The sequence below is a fragment of the Ctenopharyngodon idella genome, chromosome 4 (genome assembly GCF_019924925.1).
Source record: "Ctenopharyngodon idella isolate HZGC_01 chromosome 4, HZGC01, whole genome shotgun sequence".
Lineage (NCBI taxonomy): Eukaryota > Metazoa > Chordata > Actinopteri > Cypriniformes > Xenocyprididae > Ctenopharyngodon > Ctenopharyngodon idella.
In genome coordinates this window covers 3,581,286-3,597,889 of record NC_067223.1, presented here as the reverse complement: position 1 = coordinate 3,597,889, position 16,604 = coordinate 3,581,286, and the positions used below count along the sequence as shown (strand labels likewise).

General features: G+C 37.4%; 1 protein-coding gene across 1 annotated transcript in view; it reads right to left on the bottom strand.

The window, feature by feature from the left end:
- kdm7aa (lysine (K)-specific demethylase 7Aa) overlaps positions 1-12,712 on the bottom strand; it is a 29,260-nt gene extending 16,548 nt beyond the window's left edge. The window contains exon 1 of the mRNA XM_051890822.1: positions 12,548-12,712. Coding sequence (XP_051746782.1) covers positions 12,548-12,645 — 98 coding nt within the window. The 5' untranslated portion in view covers positions 12,646-12,712. The remainder of the gene's footprint in view (positions 1-12,547) is intronic.
- Between the last annotated feature and the right edge of the window lie 3,892 nt (positions 12,713-16,604).

Below are 16,604 nucleotides of genomic sequence, written 5' to 3'. Positions count from 1 at the left end.
GGGAGCAGCAGCTCATTTGCATTTAAAGGGGCACACACAAAACGGCGTGTTTTTGCTCACACCCAAATTGGGGCAAATTTGACAAGCTATAATAAATGATCTGTGGGGTATTTTGAGCTGAAACTTCACAGACACATTCTGGGAACACCAGAGACTTATATTACTTCTTGTGAAAAGGGGCATAATAGGTTCCCTTTAATAACTTATGTTGTAGTTACTGTATGCTTTTTACCTGCATTTTTTTTTTTTGCATAGTAAAATAAAACCTTTAGCTGTAGTTTGCCTTTTTTTTGCTAAATAATTGTGTCAGATAAACACCTTAACCAAGTTTAGTATTTTGTTCTTCCCTCCTATTTATAATTTTTAAAAAATAAAATATTTTTCTCATATTTTGATGGTTTAATCGAACTTGTAGGGTCTTTAAAAATCTAATCCAATAACCTATAATCAAAATTAATTTACAAATTACAAATTAAATTAAACCAAAAACAATCACATTACTTAATAATATAAAATTTAAAATGGGTCACCAATGTCCCCCAATGTTAGCAGACCCTTCTGGTGAATATGGTCCTACATGACCAATGTGCCTTTTTCTAAACTGAATCAATGCCGGTAATGTTCTATGTTGCATGGTATAATGGCATCATTATCTCAGCTTATTAGAAAATGTAACAAATGTCAACATTTTTACGTAGTTTACCACTGCATACGTCAGTGTTGCATCACAATTGTGGGATTTCCTCCACCATCCATGTCACTCAAACCGCAGGCCAAATCACAATGTTTCAAAAAAAGCCAAACCATAACCACAACCATAATGCTCAGCCACCCACACAAACACACATTCCAAAGGTTCATTTCAGAGTCATTCTGCCAACCATGTGAAATCAGCTAGCTATTTTGACAGTCCAGCAGCAAGAGATTTACTGATACCGAGACGAGTCAAACAACAACAGAACACAGACAAGTGCTAACAATCACACGGATGTGTTTACTGACACCTAGCCTGATATTTGCTCTACTTTTTCTGTAGCTTACATATTAGCTACATTTAGTCATACAAGAACACTACAACTGTCTAAACTAAATGTGGAGAAAAAGACCAAAATCTCCAAGAAAGGGTTACATGTTGAATCACCAGTTAAATTTGTTAAAAATCATAAATTCAGGCGCTTCAGCTGACCACAACAACCCTGTTATCATTCAAATTGGCCTAGATACTGAGCGAAAGCATCATGCGCAAAAATTTTTTTTAAAAGGAAGTACTTGCTTTTATACAGCCAAAATACTGAGAACTTAGGCTAGGGTGACCATATGTGCCATTTTCCCAGGACGCGTCCTGTCCAGGATTTCTAAGTTGCATAGCGAAAGCATCATGCACAAAAATTTTTTTTAAAAGGAAGTACTTGCTTTTATACAGCCAAAATACTGAGAACTTAGGCTAGGGTGACCATATGTGCCATTTTCCCAGGACGCGTCCTGTCCAGGATTTCTAAGTTGCATAAGATGTCCCAGTTTTGGTTTTGTTTTCATATTTGCGGAAGGTAATTACTGAAAAAGAATTTGACCAATAGCGTGCATTATACATAATCGACCAATCGTAGCTTGCGAGAAGGCTGGATCTACAGAGAACAGTCAAAGCACCGCAAATACGACAACATTTTAATGCATTGCATGAAGAATGTCAATAAGAACAGTGGTTTGCACAGACCTCCGTGTAGAAATCGCGTTCCGAGGGCACATCGATATGACCACTTTCATGATTAAAGAGGCAAGGGCTCAAGCCATTTTAGGCAATTCAGAAATCCTGGACAGGACGCGTCCTGGGAAAATGGCACATATGGTCACCCTAACTTAGACGCTTATTCCAAATTGCACTTGCAGTCTTATGGCCTTCGCTCATATATGTCTGGTAAGTCTACAAAACGATAGGCTGTCCCATTTATCGATTTAAAATGAACTCTTTTGCACACTTGTGCAGACTTCACAGCGGACTATAAACTACAAGTGTATGAGGCATTGCGTCACATATTCCGGCCCTGTCCCAAATGGTGCCCTTGTGGCCCTCGTCTAATCCACAATTTGAAGACATAATGCTGTAGCCCAGTAGCCGGATAGTAGTACTGGCAAAGCGCCCACTTGTGAGCACCCTTCTAAAGATCTAAAATGACAAATGACAAACAACCTACGACCTCACAGACTTAAAGTGGTCATTGCAAGTCTGTACATCAAGTACCCTATTTGGGACAGAGCCTCTGCAGAGGACCGGAAGGGCTGAGGTTGGATATACTAGAAGCTGTACATAGACACCTTATGTTCTGTAGATAGCTGGATGTTGCTGTAATCATGTATTTCAAGAGTGGTTTTGATTCCTTTTTGAGTTTAAATGATCCTGCCATAAACGCATTGGCTCTCTCTTCCATCAGAATAGAGATAACATCAAGAGAGGATACTGTGCTATATGGGGCTGTTAAAATCAGCAGGGAACTTCAGCAGAAAGGTGATTCTCCTCAAAGAAAAGACAGCCTTTGAACACATGCAAAGGACTGAGTGTTCTTCTGTCTAAGCTTTGATCTCCTCATTATTGCAGGAAACTGTAAGAAAGACCAAGTAGAACCAGGCAGCAAAAGCTGTTGTCATCCCAGAAGAGGTAAAAGCCCCAATATACGGTAGAGTTCTTTTTTTTTTTTGCTTGTGGGTAAAAAGAAGTTAGGCCGCATTTACACTGCAGGTGTAAATTTCTTTTAAATGTGACCTGTATCCGATGTCTCCTTTTTACACTGCACTTGGCGAAACGAACCAAAAATAGCATATATGACGTCGCAAATCAATTTCAATGGTACATTGAGTTTAATTTATTCACATGGAATTCATAGGGAAACCTTTTAAATGCAATAGTTACATCCGTAAATCAAAATAATACAAATTCTTCATGACAGTTCTCCGCTGGAAGCATGCGAGTGGAATAATACTCGGGTAGATATTTGTTAAACATGTCACAGCTTCTGGGTTCGAATTCGCCATTGTATACTAGGTTTTTTTACTCATTAAATCCAAATGCGTTCATCAGTCATTGAATATCAAGGGCAGGTAAAAGTTTGTGTGCTTTTTATATTGTGGTTTCAATGAAACGACCTGGGTAGAGTCTCCACAATGGGGCTGAAGAGCACGTCTGTGCACGAGCCGTCATCACTGACAACAGCGGCAACGAGCACTCAGTGTGATTTCAAGAGCAACACATTTCAATGTCAGATTGCCTTTTATTTAACACAAACGAAAGAAATTAATACTCTGCCAGTCAACTGGAGATGTTTCGTTTGTTATAAGTATGTCTGTACCGCGAAATATAAAAAAAACAAACAAAAAAAAACAAACAAACTCACTTTTCAATGACGCAGGAGTCACATTTACAGGAGAATATCCGATCTGTCCGCTTACACGGCAGGCGCAAACGCACATATCCGATTCAGATCTGATTTATTTCCACATATGAATGAGGCCTGAAACCGATCTGTGAATATCAGAATCCACACGCTTTTTTCCTGCTTACACGGTCGTGGCTCATATCCGATCTGTGCCACATGAGGAAAAAAAAAATCAGAATTGGGTCACTTGAACCATGCACTGTAAATGGGGCCTTAGAAATACCTTTGCAGCAGTATACTGTTAGCGAACATCCCAAAGCCAATCCACGCTGCAAATTAAAAACAAACTTCGTTTTGGCTTGACTTTGCTCAAAATTACATCACACTTGTTTGATTGACTGATGATTTCACTCCAAGTATATCAGGGCCTTAAATGTTTATTGACTTGATCTCCTTTATAGGCCAATAAGATCAACACTGCTATCAGTGTTCCCATGAGGAGATTTTTTTACTGCGACCTAACATAACTAAATTGCAGTTTTGCTTTTGAGATTGATGCTGACACATTCATTCTTTGCATGCAGTTCCTGATATTTAGAACACTATGTACAAAAAAAAAAAAGTCAATCCTCAAAGGAGGTTTTTACCACATTTTTTCGATGCAGGCAGGATTTCTGTTTGTCAGACACCATGAACAGAAGATAACAACTACCAAAGTTGATATCGTCATTAACGTTAAATTAACATTTAAATGGTGCTTGACAAAGGGTCAACTTGATTGAATAAAGTTTTTTTTTGTTTTATTTCTTTATTTTTCAGTGAAAATAAGACAAATTTGCAAGCTATTTCAAACATTCCAGGATCGGCATTGGTCGATATTGAGTATTTAATTGTTCATGCTCATTTCCTATATTTTTACATTTAGATTATCTTTGGCCATCATCTAGAGCTGCATGATTCTGCATAAATTAAGAATTGAGATTTTTTGTTTAAATTAGAGATCACGATTCTGAATAGACAACTAGAAAATATAATGTTTAAAAAAAAATTTAATTTGAATTTTTTAAAATCAGTTTGAATGAATGATTCAATGACTCACTCAAAGACATCACTTTTTTTTATTATTGGATGGATCAGTGATTTTGAACGAATCTCTAAAATCTTTCAATGAGTATACATTTTTTTAATAGTCACTTATCGTCACCTACTGTACTGGCATAAAAATGTAATCGATACTTCAAATTATTTTCAAAAGGTGATTTACTCTATTTTGATCACTACCATAGACATCAGTGTTTATATCCAAAATATAAACTTTTATCCCAGTACTTCTGTGATAATTTGAATTATTGAAACTGTGTTTGAAAAGACCGTTGGTGAAGCGGTTTCATACCTATACATGACAACTGCTCTCTCTGAAGACGTGGCAGCGCGAACACAGATTTGAATGTTCGCTATGACTGTACTTGTCAAAGGTTTAATAGACACAGCTGAATCATTGTCATTAAGGAATAAGATTGCGTGGGTGAAGATCATAATCTTTTAACGATTAATTGTGCAGCTCAACCATCATCTAATAAAATTAATCTTTAAAATGTTAATACTGTTAAATGTAATATTTAGAAAATCTCAAAATTAATGTCCATATTTTATACTGTACATTAAAATGTTGTGATGTCTAAATTCACTTGTAGCAGTGGATTTGTTTAATTTATATAGACAATATACAATACAATTTATATCTTTAATATTTAATATTAAAGATATTTATATAAATAATTTATATAACCATAATGCAACCTAATTAACATATGATGCATTTTATTATCGGTGCATCACTATTTATTATGATTGCATAAATCGCAAGATTCAGGAGGGACTGCAGTGTGGAGCTGTACACTTGTTGTCTGAAAAGACAATCCAAAGCCTGTAGCATTCATTGGATGTTTGTCTTTTACTCCTGTGATACAATCCCAGTCTCCAAACGGGATGGCTTGAACCAGTGCCCTGACTCCAGCTCATGCTGCGTCACCTGGGTATCACAGCCAGACATGCGATGACACACGAGCAGATGGGGGTGGAAGGGTTTATGGATGAATGACTCTACACCCACTCGCCTCCTCCGCTTCCCTCCTCCGTGAAAAAGACAATGAGGGAAAGAATAGAGAGCTCAGATCCCGTCCCCCAGTTGATGAATGTACTGAAGTTCTCAGCAGTTTGGACAACATAAAGACCCACACAATTCACTCTGCTTAAGTGAAATATAAAGCAGTACTTTTACCAAATAACCAAACAGGCACCCACAATGCACTACATATAATCCACACACAATCTCATAATGCCTCAAAGTCATGTTGGAACAATCGCATTTATGAGATGAGTCCACATGAATGGCACAACAATGTCATAATTACCAGATGAAAGATCTTTGAGCATGGAATTTACAAGTTTGCTTCATCTCAATAAAAAAATAAATAAAAAATTAAAGAGATAGTTCACCCAAAAATAAAAATTCTGTCATTAATTACTCACCCTCATGTCAAGACTTTCGTTCATTTTTGGAACACAAATGAATATCTTTTTGATGAAATCTGAGCACTTTCTGTCCCTCCGTAGACAGCTACACAACTACCACTTTGACGCTTCAAAAAGTTCATAAAGAGCTCGTAAAACTAATCCATATGAATTGAGTGGTTTAGTCCAAATTTTCTGAAGAGACTTTATGATGAACAGACTGAATTTGCTTTTAATCACATATAAACTTGCTTGACGTGCGAGAACAAACCTCTTCCAGAAGCTCAAACGTAACACGAGAATGAACCTCATTGGTTCTCGCACGCGTCAAGCAAACATGCTTGAGCTTCCGTTTACCACAACTGATGTGTGCACTGATGAATGTTTGTATGTGAATAAAAGCTTAAATTCAATCTGTTAATCATATAATGCAATCGAGTCTCTTCAGAAAATTTGGTCTAAACCACTCAATTCATATAGATTAGTTTTACGATTTCTTTATGAACTTTTTGAAGCGTCAAAGTGGTAGCTGTGTAGCTGTCTACGGAGGGACAGAAAGTGCTCAGATTTCATCAAAAAGATATTCATTTGTGTTCTGAAGATGAACGAAAGTCTTAAGCCCCATTCACACCGCCAGCGACTTTATCGCTGCATGTCGCTAGTCTCTGTACTGTGAAGTCGCTTGTGGGCATTCCTAGTGCTGTCGCTCTAATATCATTGGTAGACTGCACGTTTGATCATATCTATAGAAAATGCAATCACAAATGATATATAAAACTAAGAAATCATTCTAATTTGAATAGGAATTAGGTTTAAAATAATTAAAAGTAACATTCTGCTGTTGTAGAGTGTTGTGACTGCAGAGCTCAGTGCATGAAATCGTTAACTAGATTAACGATCGATCTATCAACAAATTAAACTCACTCATACTGTCAAAAAAATACTAAAACGTCATTCGAATTTGACAAATAATCAATTTTCTTGTCCCTAATAATCAACACAAGGCAGGGGAAACTGTAATATGAACTGCAACAGTGCTAAACTGCTCACAGCATCATATAATTAACAACACAAAATGTATGAATCAAACTCACAAGACTGCTGAGAGTTTCTTTTTCACACATCATTTTATTATATCCATGTATGTACAGTCAAATCAGTGAAATCGCCTGTCTGTCTGTCTTGCCTGCACTCGAGACAGTGACGTGAGCTCCAGAGCCTTCACTTCTATTGGTTTTCGCTCGCGAAATTCACTCCTCATTTGCATAAAGTTGAAATTTCTGAACTTTTGTCGCGTGCCTCCCGTCGCTTGACACACCTACATTCTGTCGCCAACGGTCACTGTCGCTCGTCGCCGGAAGTCGCCAGTGCTCCATTGAAATGAATGGGATCCTGTCGCTTTGTAGCTGCGTGTCGCTGGCGGTGTGAACGGGGCTTTACGGGTTTGGAGTGATGTGAGGGTGAGTAATTAATGACAGAATTGTAATTTTTTGGTTGACCTAACCCTTTAATTTGGCAACTTATTGTTATAGGCCAAAATCACATTTTCATTGTGATTATTGACTGTACAATATAGCTAAACATGCTTTATCCTATTGCATTCATTTTATTATATGGAGTTTAACCATCTCTCCCATGATGCCTTTTTATATATAAAGTGCTCCATTCATCTCCCGGTCTTAGTTTCATAACACCATGTGAACCAGGTCAGTGTGCCACATGCCTGGAGTTGAGTCAGCCTTTCTGTCACCTGAGTAACTGATTAACTACCCACCAGGGAACCAAAGGTACTGAAAGCAAAAGTGTAGAAATGAACCTACTGAACATATTTCCAGTGGCCTGCTTGTCAGAGCACTTTATTTTGTGTTAGCCCAATGTATATATTTTCTATACGTCACTTACTACACTGTATACATATTCAGCAAGCAATAAGGAACGGGATGCCATGCAATATTAGGCAAATCACAAAAAAAAGTGCCTTATTGCTTTTAAAATAGTTACTACACAAAAAATATTTCATTTTCAAATGTCTAAGTAGTTCCAGGTTTGAGGACATTAAAGCTTTTTTTGCAACGTTTTTTCAAATAGAAATGGCAGCTTTGACTGTTTCTATGCTAAATATTTGTAAAAATACAGTAGTAATTTTACACAAGAGCATTTAAGGGCTAAAAACGTTTTTAAAAAAGTTGACAGAATGTTTACCGAGCGTTGTGAGACCGCTAAAAAACGATTTATATGGATTTGTCAACTCTAAACCTACTCTGAGACTCTGTGTTTGTTCAACTCGCTTCATGCAACAGGCCTCAGGTCTACAGTACACACATACAATGCTGATGACAACATTTATGTCACATGAAGCGTAAAAAACAACTTTGGGCTTAAACAGAACAATAGACTGCAGACCACTGGATCCGCATTACTACCTTGGGTTGTGTCAATGGTGAAAGTCAAATGAATACTGCCAACTTAAAGGGTTAGTTCACCCAAAAATGAAAATTCTGTCATTTATTACTCACCCTCATGCCGTTCCACACCCGTAAGACCTTCGTTAAACTTCGGAACATAAATTAAGATATTTTTGTTGAAATCCTATGGCTCAGTGAGGCCTGCATAGGGAGCAATGGCATTTCCTCTCTCAAGATCCATTAATGTACTAAAAACGTATTTAAATCAGTTCATGTGAGTACAGAGTACAGTTTCAAAACACTGCTTCAGGAAGCTTCAGAGCGTTATGAATCAGCGTATCGAATCATGATTCGGATCGTGTGTCAAACCGCCAAACTGCTGAAATCACGTGACTTTGGCGCTCCGAACCGCTGATTCGACACGCTGATTCGACACGCTGATTCATTATGTTAAGTTTCACGAAGCAGTGCTCTGAAATCGGCCCTCACTATACAAGTCGTTATTTTGTGTTTTTTGCCGCAAAAATATTCCAAAAATATTCTTGTCACTTTATAATACTAATATTGAACCACTGTACTCACATGAACTGATTTAAATATGTTTTTAGCACCTTTATGGATCTTGAGAGAGGAAATGTCATTGCTGGCTATGGAGGCCTCACTGAGCCATCGGATTTCAACAAAAATATCTTAATTTGTGTTCCGAAGATTAACGAAGGTGCACAACAGGTGTGGAACGGCATGAGGGTACTTTCTGAACAAATAAACAAGGCAGTTTCATTGGATTAACACAATACAGAGCAGACAGAGGTCACCCAACCAGGCCCTGATTACTGAACACAAATCTTCAGGGCGTCTCTGGTCTGGAAGCGGCTCACACTAGGCTTCTGTTGAGACTCAGAAGCCAATTTAGGAATTAATGAGACATAATGAGTTGAACAGCAAAACATCCTGGCAAACCAAGTGACCAGAAGAGAGGTACTTTTCCATCTTGTTGGAAAACGAGTGCACACATTCAAGATCCAAAGAAAGAGTGAAGTTTAGGCCAGTGTGAATCCACTGTATAATGCAGAAGGATTCCCAACTAGTAATCCAGAGCCAAACAAGTTTACATTAGGTGTGGCTACATAAATCTGCTGACCCCATGTGACCCTAAGCCTTTCTTGCTTAGGAAACTTTTAGCCCAGTTCTGGTTACGTTTTTGTATGGCCCAACTAATTCTTACGATACCACCATCTTATAGGAATTATTGCGTATTACCATGAAACAAATATTCTCTTATGTATTGTGAAGTACAACTCCTAGTATAACGTCACGGGTTGCCATCTCTTAATTACGGTAGTTATGGCATGAATGCAGCATAAGCTCATTGTTTTGGTTCAGGAGGAACTGTAACGGTACATTCACATGGGGAGTTGGAGTCAGTGCTTGATGGAGGGCGTGTCTGAAGCTTGGTGCTGACGCGACCGTCATAGTGACAACAGCCAATCATTACTTTCCAGTGTTGCATAAATGCAATTGGCTAGCGTCTGCGCTAGGGTATTTGCATAAGGTGATCTGATTGGCTGATTTTTAACTTCTGCCACAAGCAACGCGAGCGAAGTGACCCACAATTCAGTTCGGCAACGCATGACGTCACCCATTCAAAGTAAATGAGAAGCGTTAACACCGGCGCCCTGTGTGAATGCACCATAATAGGCGGCTGCTGTTTCGTTTGCTGAGCTCGTGACCATCATCTGTCTTACTTTGCATAGCAAGGTCAGAAGCAGGTAAAGAAGCTGCTTTTGTGCTCAGTCAAACTGCTTTAAGGTAAAGTATCTAGTAAAATATACTATCAGATATTATTCACTGAATGCCTTTATAGGACAGATTAACGCAAGATTAACGCAAATGGCTAGAACTTGTGAAATGACTTGCTAGCTAAAGCATGACACGCGCTGTCTAGTAATGCGCGGATCGCAGTTATATCCATGGGAGCTGCAGATAATCCGTGGACGGGTAGGTCAAGTAATAAACATAAAAAAATAACATTGATTAATTAAAAACACAGTCGTTCGTGTCTTAAATTAATGTAACCATAAGTATATTCGGTCTGTGTAAGTATTTGTAATATGTAACTAAATACTTTTTGATGTATTTGTGCCCATCTCTGGCTGTGGCAAGCTTTATGCGTGCGCTTGAACACTGATATGGTTTATTAATAAATGTGCGATTAGTCGACTAATCGCTTAAAATGAACGACTACTAGTCGACCAGAAAAATCTTTAGTCGAGGGCAGCCCTAGTACTATTTTTTGTTATATTATGCGTAACATAACATGAATGGATAAATAGAGTTATCACATGATCAATAACAGACTACGTGATTTTGCTTTTCATGCCGATTTTAAGATAAATTTATTTTTAAGACCAGTCCAATAGTGAAAAGTCACACCTAAATAAATCAATGCATTCCTGAAGTTTCCAATTGACACTGAGCATTAAGAGGTTTAACAGCTAATGGAAAATGTAGATTTGTGTGTTTTGGCTTCTTTGACGGCACTCAGATCCACAGAATTTGTTTACTTTCAGTCTAAAAAGGACAAAAGATGGTCTCGACCTGAGATTTTTTCCAGACTGCAGCTCCATCAATCAGCAGCTCTATGGCCTAAACTCACCTGTAAGCCTCAAAAATCTGAGGTCTCATTATACAAATCACAACCTGCTATGACTCTCCTTTTAAAGAAAACCAAGCGTAATATCACATGCCCTCAGGGTTAGATTAATAATAATAATAATAATAATAACTATGTCTTTTATAGTGATTGATTCACAGGTTCAGACACACGTTCGCCACACGTGCATTCAGGAAGAACATTCTGCCTCACTTTTTGGAGTGGAAATTCTACAAGAGAAATTTCACATATTCGATTCTGGAAAATTGCGTCATGTCAATCTAGATGCGCAGAAGTGAAGTGATACCAAGCACGTCGTAATGATTTTGTGCGTCACTGACATTGCAGAATCACAGTTATTTCCCTCACTTCTTCTTCTGCAAAGGCAGCAGTCTTTGTCTCGCACTTTGGGGAATCTGGCAGCTCCGTAAAGTTATGCAAGACTTAATTCTCAACACCCGCACAACCACTCACTGTATACCGGCAGTTACTTCACAAAACAGGAAGGACAGCGGAGACCTGGCTCTTTTACAGTGTAGATTCTGTCTTGATGCTTAAAGGCAGCTACTCTTGACAGTACGCCAAAAAATGTTGGCGTGCCAAGATAGAGAGGCTTTTTTTTTATTTTTTTTATTTTTTTTTTTTTTATCTACTTATCAAAAAAAGTTCTGTTCTGCCAAGCACTAGAAGTGTTCATATTGCACAACTTGTCTTGCCACATAAAACAATTATACACAAGGGAACAGGATAAACATGACATGCTCAGACATTATTATCATATATACACACAATTTTGCATGCATACTTGTCAAGACATCCCACTGATGTCTATTAATCTCAAATTAAGCCAATTATATTTATTACAGACTAACCCTAAACCTTTGGAACTGTATGTGAAAAATGTGAAATTATTTAGGCTAGACTATACATTCACACACACACACACACATATATATATATATATATATATATATATATATATATATATATATATATATATATATATTATATATATATACACACACACACACACACACACACTTTAGAAACTGTAGTAAATAGTATACTTTGCCAGAAACTATGGTTACTATGGTAAATAGAAACCTATCTGAAATCAAAGATAAAAACTTTTGGCTAATAGCCATATAAGTCACAAAATGGATTATTTTGGCGTTAAATCTGAGCTATAAAGTGAGATAAAAACTGTTTTCTCCAAGTTCAGCAAAGCATGTCAAGCTCAAGCAGACAGACAATTTAAATGTCTAGTTTCATAACACACATACAGATGAGCCATGTGGCTTTTGGCAGCTCACTTCTAAAGGAAAGCAGAATAATCTCATCCTGAGGGAAGGATTGTGGGAGGCAGGTTGTGTTAAAAGTTCCTCTTACACATTTATCATAAAGAAATCTGACAGAAATCGATCAATAACGCTCAAAACACATGCGAGTCGATCGTGATCGCGCACCGTCATATTTAAATACCCCCAACGCGCGTCACCAGCACTTTCACATGACACCCTTAATTCACACCAAAAATACACCCGTGGCAAGGCAGCCTGTACATACCAACTGTCACACATATGTTAAATAGACCATAATTTACATACCTGCCGTGAAACCAGTCCTTACAAATGTCGCATTCGATCATAAACCGGTTAACATCATAGGGCCGCCGGCAGACACAGTATAGCGGGGCAGCCGCCATCTTCCTAATGTCCCTAAACAACGCTGAGCACTGTAGGGGCGGGATTAACGTCAGCGGAATCTCCCGAAGGGAAATAGGGGCGTGGTTATCATAAGCGGAAACTGCCGAAGGAAAATCCGACTAGTGCCGACATCAGCGCCTTCCACTGCATACATGGGCTCAAACACGAACACTTGGAGGTTTCGGTGAATGAAGAAAGATTGTAGGCGTACTACTTTTCACAATAAAATTCAATTCATACACGGCACTGCTGTTAAAATTACTATTAGGGTCTCAATGTAGCCGAAAACACCATACAGGTCACTGACCTACTACTATGATGATCATGTCAAATGACATACAGGCACTGCCTGAGGCGAGAGACACTAAAAGTAAAGCAAGTGTATAATATAAATTGTAAACAAGGTTTGATAACTACTAAAGAATCACAGACTTTGCCAATTTGTACTACATTTAGTGTAATCCATTCCATTTTAATATCAAAAGTAATAACAGACGCTTTATTTATAATTGAATAGTGATCAAATGCCAAATCAAGTACGCAAAGGTAGACTATACAGGTAAAGACGCATGGGTAATTGGAACAATTGAACAGAAGAATATACAAACATTTCCAGTATATTAATTCAGAATCAGCGTGCTGCACGTGTACTACGTGATCAGCGGCGTTCTGTGACATGCGCAGATAGTAGCTGGGGGGAGGGGCTACGCACTGGCAATTCTTTCTTTCTTTCTTTCTTTCTTTCTTTCTTTCTTTCTTTCTTTCTTTCTTTCTTTCTTTTATTGCCATGGCTGTACAAACAATATTATATATATATATATATTGACACATTAACAAATACACATTGGAACTACAATGTGAAAAATAAAATATTAAATATCAAATATAAATAAACAATTACAAATACATTATGAATACATAGGCTATGTAGATAAATGTTGACATTACATATAATTTTGTTAAAGATAAAATGAAATATTTAAATGTGTGTGTGTATCACATGGGGCAATAATCAGTAATAAGCTGCCATGATGTTTTCCAAGTCTTCATGAAGTAGCTGATCAGTTTTAATGGCTTCAAGAATAATTTGGGATGGAGGGATTCAAATAATCTTTTTAATTGAATTCAAGTAACATGGTGAAGACGAAAATTGGAGTTTGACTTGTGCGCCATCTAGCGTTGGATGGATGAATGTGACGTGACCATGTTATTTACTGATATGCCTGTATTAATTGACTTTATAGGCCTACCGCACCACATGTACATTAACATGACTTCATAGTAACAGTAAAAAATTATTATGAATACATAAGGTGATGGTCTAATTGTTTATAAAAAATAACATGATTTTACATTAATGGTTAAATTGCTTTTATTGTACCTGCTTACTGTGTTAATGTCAATTATTATTATTATTTAACAGCAGTAGTAGTCATAATTGTAGTTGAAGTAGGCCTACTTGTAATTGAAGCTGTAGTACTAGAAATTGTGTATATAACTGTTTTTCACTAGAGTTTAAAGGGTTAGTTCACCCAAAAATGAAATTTCTGTCAATAATTACCCACCCTCATGTCCCAAACCCATAAGACCTTTGTTTGTCTTAACACAAATCCAGATATTTTTGATGAAATCCAAGGGTTTCTGATCCACACATAGGCAGCAACAACATTGCACATTCTGAGGTCCAGAAAAGTAAAGACATTGTTAAAATCATCGACGTGACTGCAGTGGTTCAAGCTTAAAGGGTTAGTTCACCCAAAAATGAAAATTATGTCTTTTATTACTCACCCTCATGTCGTTCCACACCCGTAAGACCTTCGTTCATCTTCAGAACACAAATTAAGATATTTTTGTTGAAATCCGATGGCTCAGTGAGGCCTCTATTGCCAGCAAGATAATTAACACTTTCAGATGCCCAGAAAGCTATAAAAAACAAATTTAAAACAGTTCATGTGACTACAGTGGTTCAACCTTAATGTTATGAAGCGACGAGAATACTTTTTGTGTGCCAAAAAAAAACCAAAATAACAACTTTTCAACAATATCCAGTGATGGGCGATTTCAAAACACTGCTTCGAATCTTGTGTTTCGAATCAGCGGTTTGGAGCACCAAAGTCACGTGATTTCAGCAGTTTGGCAGTTTGACACACGATCCAAACCGCTGATTCGAAACAAAAGATTCGAAGCAGTGTTTTGAAATCAGTCATCACTAGCTATTGTTGAAAAGCCGTTATTTTGTTTTTTTGGAGCACAAAAAGTATTCTTGTCGGTAGAATCACTGTAGTCACATGAACTGTTTTAAATATGTCTTTAGTAGCTTTCTGGGCATCTGAAAGTGTAAATTAACTTGCTGGCAATGGAAGCCTCACTGAGCCATCGGATTTGATCAAAAATATCTTAATTTGTGTTACGAAGATGAACGAAGGTCTTACAGGTGTGGAACGTCATGAGGGTGAGTAATAAAAGACATAATTTTCATTTTTGGGTGAACTAACCCTTTAATGTTATGAAGCGACGAGAACACTATTTGTGCGCAAAAACAAAACAAAAATAATGACTTTATTCAACAAGTTCTTCTGTCATACTGCTATGCTATTTTTTTGCAGAGCTTCAGTGTTTTTGTCTGAACGCCGACTCAGTATTGGACGGCTCCTGCATCAGCATCACACGCATGCGTCAAGCTGCTCACATGACCAGAGCCGGCCAATACTGAGCCGCCGTTCAGACATAAACACTGAAGCTCTGCAACGAAAATAGCGTAGCAGTATGACAGAAGACAGACGAATTTGTTAAATAAAGTAGTTATTTTTGTTTTGTTTTTGCGCACAAAAAGTATTCTCGTCGCTTCATAACATAAAGGTTGAACCACTGCAGTCACGTCGACGGTTTTAACAATGTCTTTAGTGCCTTTCTGGACCTCAAAAGGTGCAATGTCATTGCTGCTTATGTGTGGAACAGATACCCTCGGATTTCATCAAAAATATCTTAACTTGTGTTACAAAGACAAATTAAGGTCTTTGGGACAACATGAGGGTGAGCATTTAATGACAGAAATTTTATTTTGGGTGAACTAACCCTTTAAGAATGATAAATATATTTTATATAAATTAATATAGTTGGAATTTCAGTTTTAATGCAGATCAGCTCATCTGTTTTTTTTTTTTTCACTGTGATTTTGGCAATTATTTCTAATTTGAAAGTGATTGCAACAATCTCGCTAAAGAGCCCTTGACAGAGCTAGAGCTTCAATTAATCACAGAATTGCTTGATTTTATTGACCACAGTGAGCAAAACTTTTTTTCACTGTGGTGATTTTTAAATGATCAATTAAAAAGTGTTTTAATTATTATAAGTGATCAGTGTTGAGCTCGTTACTCAAAAAGTATAATTTATCACTGGTTTATCCTTTCAAAAGTAATATTATTACTTATTACTTTCTGGCCACAGTAATTAGTTACACTACTAGTTATATTACTTTTCCTTCACACCCCACAGAAGTGGTAACTGTGTATCTTCCCCATAAAATTATTCTAAAATGTTTCTAACAACATATTTCTGCCTCATCATTTGACTAAAATCCACATTGGATCGCAGTCAGAAGTTATTAAAAACACTCAATGGTGACTGATAATGACTTTTAAAGGGATAGTTCACCCAAAAATGAAAATTTGATGTTTATCTGCTTACCCCCAGGGCATCCAAGATGTAGGTGACTTTGTTTCTTCAGCAGGACACAAATGAGGATTTTTAACTCCAACTGTTGCCGTCTGTGAGTCGTATAGTGCATGGCAATGGGAACTTCGTCTATAAGAGTGAAAAAAACATACACAGACAAATCCAAATTAAACCCTGCGGCTCGTGACGACACATTGATGTCCTAAGACACGAAACGATCGTTTTGTGTGAGAAACCGAACAGTATTTATATAATTTTTTTTACCTCTAATACACCACTATGT